Source organism: Puccinia triticina, chromosome 1A (genome assembly GCF_026914185.1).
Source record: "Puccinia triticina chromosome 1A, complete sequence".
Classification (NCBI taxonomy): domain Eukaryota; kingdom Fungi; phylum Basidiomycota; class Pucciniomycetes; order Pucciniales; family Pucciniaceae; genus Puccinia; species Puccinia triticina.
Genome location: NC_070558.1, coordinates 889,686 through 895,874, shown reverse-complemented (window position 1 = coordinate 895,874; position 6,189 = coordinate 889,686). Strand labels below are relative to the sequence as shown.

Sequence of the window (6,189 nt, the reverse complement as noted above, 5' to 3'; positions counted from 1 at the left end):
ACTTGAAGGGCCCAGTTGTCATAAACTAAAGTAAAGATCCATTCTTGCCTCCTCCCTCTTGAGTTGCTCCAGTGAACAGATCATTGATCTCTTACAATAGTATAAACAGTTTCAAGAGGAAAGTTCTCTTAGTTCCAAATTTCAGATGAATAAAGGGCTTCTTGAAGACTGCTGTCAAGCTGCCCTAGCCCCTCAGTTTACTTGAGTGGAATGGAAGAGTATAGAGAAGAGTATATGCTAAGATATAGATACATATATGGATGGGTGGCATACCACACTAGATATTGATCCTTCAGGGCATTCATAGAATTTCTAGAATATAAGCCCTTCAGTGATCTGTAGATTCAACTGGGAATGGACTTGCCTTGATGATTGGAAAAGAAAACCTCAAACAACTATACCAGTCCAACAAATTGGTCCTCATGACACAACCATATCCCTTATAATTTGCGCACTCTAGTGGACTTCAATCAAATTTGAGAGCTACAGCCATGTTAGAAAAGCTTGCGGGCTTGTGTGGCTGAAAATGCTTTCTGAATTTCAGCCACGGGCCTGTACAGGCATTTGAAACCTGTTTGGGTGGCTGGGTCAGCTCAAGGAGAGTGCCAGGCCGGCCATGGGGGCAGGGGGTGATGTGCGGCAAAGGGTTGGATTAGGTTGGATTGGCATAAAATCATTCCAGGATTCCAATGGTGCAACCCATGAGGCCCCAAAGTTAAAAACAAAGAAACTGGGATTTTTCTTCTGATGGCATTCCTGACATACAGGAGCCATACAGGCTTTGAGGCTGAAATCAGCAGCCCAAAAGTTGGGCCTAGCCGACCACAAGCTTTTATAACATTGCTGTATTTCATGCAAATGCGCAAGCTGTATAACTGGGGAGCTAAGTTTCATGCCTCACCTTTTGATGGACTAACATTATTTTTTGGAAACTCATTTCCTAACAATATTGTTGGGAGTCAAGTGCTTTTTCTCAAATTTTAGTGGCTGATAACATCATAATCTTTTGATGGATTGATCCAATATCATTCTCTAGTGTTACAAAGAATCCTAGTTTTCTGCTACATGATACACTGGTTCATCAAGTAATTGAGAGTTGTAAGAAATATACAGAAAGAGGAAATATAAAGGTGGTCGCAGCTTTGAAAGATTAAAAAATGTCCATTTTCACTATTCACGAACTATTTGTTTTAAGATCAGATGCAAAAAATACAGGTGATAGTAGATGTAGGTCAATCCCCAACAGTGATTCATGAATCTGAGGTATGACTATGAGGTCCAGTCGGGCGGAAGGATTTGAGAATTGCGGCTTAGCAAACCTTTGTGATTCTTCCACTTTACTTTCTTGATGATTCTAGAAACAGCCCCGCGGTCGACAGGTTTCCTTTCTTCGGTAGGCCTGCCGCATTTCCGCAGGAGTAAAGCTGGTGGATCGGCTGTCCAGCTAGTAGGGCATCTTCCATAGCACCATCCAGAAGCGGGTCCTCAGGCAGTTCCAACGTCGAATATTGCGAAACTCTTCTCGTTCTGGCACCGGCCAATGACAATTGGGAAGGATATGACGCCCATCTATGGTCGGTCGTTGAGGAATTGTTGGCGAGTCCTGACGCGTATTTTCCCGGATTCAAAACTTGTGACGCGTTAGGCAAAGCCTCTCCTAAGAGATTCTCGAGTCGCGAAAGACGCGCATCTAGTGTTGGAATGCATCCTCTGCCGGGTCCGCGTTTTACACTTGTCTCCAATGTCCCTTGAGGTTTGGAACTTCGCGGAAGGAGTGGTGCTGCTGAAGCCGTATTGGTAATCGGTGGGTTTCCATATCGATTTTCGGATGTGAGAGGCCAGTCATGGCAAGCCAACGGCCGGGAGCTTGATTGCCTTTCGAGCGCCGTCCTGCATGTTAAATTGAGAGAAGCGCATCGATGACAAAACGATGACCCCGCCGGCCGAGTGCATCGGTGTTGGTAATTGCAGTTTTCGCCTAGAGGGACGAATCGTGCGTCAATTCCACAGGTTAACTGTCTCCTATTTTGAACAAAGTCGGAGACAAAATAATCATGACTTGAACCACGTACAAGGCGCGTCAACATTCATTTCCATCGAGGCATTACCCCCCACAGACGAAGAATTCGCCCATGATTGATGCGAGCTTAGAGTTGCCGCATCGATATTCGGGGTAAACCTTGTTCTATGAGGATTAATTCCTGACTGATAGCCAGTATAAGGAGATGGATATTGAAACGACTCAGGTGCCATCCGGTAAGCAAACTCCGTGTCAAAGGCCGAAGCTCTGTGAGGTGCAGAAAGGAAAATGTTTGGAAGCTTTTTGGAGCACCCCTTGACCGCCTCTCGTCCCTTCAATTTCTTATCGTGAGTGGGCTGAGGTGTACACACGCCTGTACCCGGACGGAGCACAACGTTTGTAAGCTTCTGGAGAGGTGTATTTTTGCTATGTATGAAGGACGCGCGCCGCCCGTTGGCACATCTTTTACATTTTGCCAAGAAATCTGTTCAGCATTCACCATTACACACATGGAACACTCCCTCGCCATCTTCTTTTCTTCGTCGGGACTCAAAAATCCTAGAGTACAACGTTTGTAAGCTTCTGGAGAGGTGTATTTTTGCTATGTATGAAGGACGCGCGCCGCCCGTTGGCACATCTTTTACATTTTGCCAAGAAATCTGTTCAGCATTCACCATTACACATATGGAACATTCCCTCACCATCTTCTTTTCTTCGTCGGGACTCAAAAATCCTGTTGTATCCAAGTTCCTCTGCGGCTACATAGCTACGTTTATGTACAGCTACATATGTACATACATACCGTCGATGTCCGTTCATGTACCATCGATGTGCGCACGTGCCAAGGCCCACGCCGCGCGTGATAAAGAGGCGTTGGGGCGGAGTGGAGAGAGCGCGCCCAGCAATGCGCGGCGCAGTCCGCAATGACTCCCGCTTTCCTCACCCTATCTCGCAGTTAGGTTTAAGTCCCCGACATATGCGGCCCACTCCCAGCCGGTCCCCGCCCGCCCCCCACCAACCCATACCACTCAAGGTAAGGCACCTCTGCATCGTTGAAAAACAGGTCCGAGTCAAGCTAATCAGTTGTTACACAGTCACCGCTGACTCATCCCGTCCACTCGCACACAAAATGAGTTACGTCGCTAAAGGTGGTGAAAAGGATTACGAGGCGGGCGGCTTACCCCCACCCAAATCGCACCGAATCCGTATCACTTTGACCAGCAAGAACGTTAAGGCGCTCGAGAAAGGTACTTCTGTTTGCTTCGAAATCGCAGGTGATATCTTACTGACCCTTCTCTGTGTTCGTCTTGCTCAGTTTGCTTCGACTTAGTTAGCCGAGCGAAAGACAAGGATCTACGTGTCAAGGGTCCCGTTCGTCTTCCTACTAAGCGACTAACCATCACTACCCGAAAAACTGTCAGTTTTTTGTTTCCCTCGGTCCCACTGGCATGTAAACTGACTACCTTATCCCCTTGCAGCCTTGTGGTGAAGGTTCCAAGACCTGGGATCGGTTCGAAATGAAAATCCACAAACGATTGATTGATCTCCAAAGTCCAGCGGAGACCGTCAAACAAATCGTAGGTATTTTCAGCTTCGATTCAAGTGATTGGACTATTATTAACTTGCCCCCTTATTGCTCTCCTTGCAGACTTCCATGTCGATTGAGCCCGGAGTTGAGGTCGAAGTTACTATCGCTGCCTAATGATGAAGCTCTTGCCTAACGTTACCTTGTGAACAACAGTTCATTGTTGGCTGATGAACTATGCTCAGCAATGCACGTATCACGCCTAACTTAACTAAGCGCCTCCCGAGCTAGGCCGGAGGCCCACCTATGATACTGGAGAGCTGACATCTAAAAGGCGGCCTCTCAGATGTCTGTGAAGGCGCCTTTTAGATGCCCTTCTCCGAATGGGCGGGCGGCTTAGAGAGCTGCAGGGAGCCCGCCTGCAAACCCCCGGCTGCCCCTCCAGAATCCATTCCTGCGCCCCCAGCCCCTTCCCTACACCCGGGGAGTCCTTCGACGAGGATATCTCGAGGAATCCTCGTGGATTCCCCATAGTGCCCCTGCGCGAGGTTGGACCAGCGGCTGCTGGTCCACACGTTCACGTGTTCTCCACCAAATGGATCACGGGGGCTCCTCGTGATGATCATCCGAGGATACCGATTCCGCCCGCCGTGAAATCCACGTGGAACATAGTACCGAGCTGGTGAAAAAAGAGCTGCACCCACAAAATGATGCTGGTGGGAGTCGAACCCAGCTGCGGACCAGTCAAATGCCAGCAGCGTTGCTTAGCAGCTACCACTACAGGCATGTAGCTGTCGCTGCGGGATGCAGCGTCACCCTGTCGTTGCAAGCCCGCGTGACTGCGCAAGTAGGCGCAGTCACTGCGGCCGCGACCCCAAATGCAACGTCAGGTGACGCTGCGGGCCGCAACAACACCTATTTGCCCGTAGTGTACGCTATTCCATATAGTGTAGTACTTCCTTGCTCATAAGTATTATACCCACTCAGGAAGCCGTTTGCGAGTCGATTTTCCATCAAAGTTTTTTTTCTTCCTTTCAACTACTTATTTTCTCAAACTTTCAACACTTCAGGACCAGCCTGAGCTAGTCCTGGTTGGAAGTGAAAAAAAAAACTTGTGGTGGTGGAACCGACGTGAGCAACAAGCCAACGTGGTCTCCACAAGTTACAGGAGTGTGCTTCGTGGAACCGATGGGGAAAAGTGACAAACCTGTTGGTTCCACGGGGAAAATGATGATCTGTGGAACCAAAAAGCTTACCGAGCACTTACCAAGCTGATCCTCGTCGGTTCCACGGATCAACAGCTCCTTGTTGGATCCACAAACCTGCTCGCCAGGAAGTACCCCCGGCGTGTACCAGATACCTGGTAATCCAAGCTTGATGTAACTCAAACTTAACACAAGTCCCTCACGCCTACGCTTGGGGGGGCCCAAAGGGCCCGCCTCCCGAAGGGAGGGACTTGCATCCCAAGTCAGCTTACGAGGGGGAGAGCTACCAGCCAAATGGCTGGGAGGTGATCTCACCCCCTCAATTCATCACTAGCACTTCAAAAAACATCCCGCCGCCGGCACCATTAGAAGCGCAAGATTCCAAGCACATTTATTCCAGCTTAAAATTCCCAAATAACTTCATCCCTTCAAATAAATCATTATGTCAATAAAATGCCACTGTAAACAATCCGACTTCTTCAAGCCCAGATATCCCAACGGATGTATCTGGTGTTATATACATAACCAAGTATCACACAGCAGAAAAAACAAATACATATTATCAATTTTTCACCATTCCAACTAACAATCATGATGAATTGATGATCAGATACTAGTATGTATTCAGCACCTGGCTGCAGCAAGTCAAAAAACCATGAGAGGGTTTATGGTCCGATGATCCAAACAGTTCTCCACCTGTCAAGCTTTACTTCGCAAAAGGAAAGAACAAGACCAACTGCAAATCGCAAGCGACCAGCTATTTTGCACCTTTTTTTTTCCAAAAAACAAGGAAAATATGCCTAAGAAGCAAGGCTACAACTTTGCCGAATCAGAATTGTTCTGAAGGGCTTTGCTTTTGCTCAAATGATTCTTGAGCTTAAAAATGGTGAAAATTTCACCATTTTCTCAAATTGCTCAGGCCACGCGGGCGACTTTGGAGGTAAGCCTCTCCTACGGAGAGTCCCTTTGGGACCCCCGTTTGAGAGGCTTGGTTAAGCTTGGATGTAACTGAGTTGACAGGCTGGCGCCCCTCACGCAAAGCACAAGCCTCTGAAGGAGGGACTTGGGAGTAAGCGGGGAAATTTGGTGTGAGCGCTGAGGACCACCTCCAACCATTTGGCTGGTGTCAAACTTCAACACCACACTAAATTTGCCTCCTGCGGGTCAATCAGGCCGCCCTGGTGCCAGATTGAAGGCCTGCATCTTGCCTTCAATCCTACATAGATCATATGTCATTAACTTAAACGGTCTTGAAGTTACAAAGCTTGTAACATCATCTTACCAAGATTCTTGGATTGTCCATACATTTGTACATGCGAGGCAAGTACATAAGAGCTAAATACACATGCCAAAGTGTACAGCTATGGTGGCTTCTGTACTATGTTTTTGTCACGGTACAGGTAGGATACAGCAAGTTTATTGGATAGTGGAGTGTACAG

The 6,189-nt window shown here is 47.8% G+C and overlaps 2 protein-coding genes across 2 annotated transcripts; one reads left to right on the top strand and one right to left on the bottom strand.

The window, feature by feature from the left end:
- Positions 1–1,337: 1,337 nt before the first annotated feature.
- On the bottom strand, positions 1,338–2,253 carry PtA15_1A136 (uncharacterized protein; the record flags this gene model as incomplete). The annotated part of the gene is made up of 2 exons (XM_053165131.1): positions 1,338–1,978; positions 2,073–2,253. 2 exons carry the CDS (start codon positions 2,251–2,253, stop codon positions 1,338–1,340), a joined length of 822 nt encoding a protein of 273 aa, XP_053016353.1.
- Positions 2,254–2,827: 574 nt separating this feature from the next.
- On the top strand, positions 2,828–3,722 carry PtA15_1A135 (uncharacterized protein; the record flags this gene model as incomplete). Its single annotated transcript, XM_053165130.1, has 6 exons — positions 2,828–2,903; positions 2,976–3,053; positions 3,115–3,267; positions 3,336–3,436; positions 3,499–3,597; positions 3,669–3,722. The coding sequence occupies 6 exons, from the start codon at positions 2,828–2,830 to the stop codon at positions 3,720–3,722; spliced, it is 561 nt and encodes a 186-aa protein (XP_053016352.1).
- Positions 3,723–6,189: the final 2,467 nt, after the last annotated feature.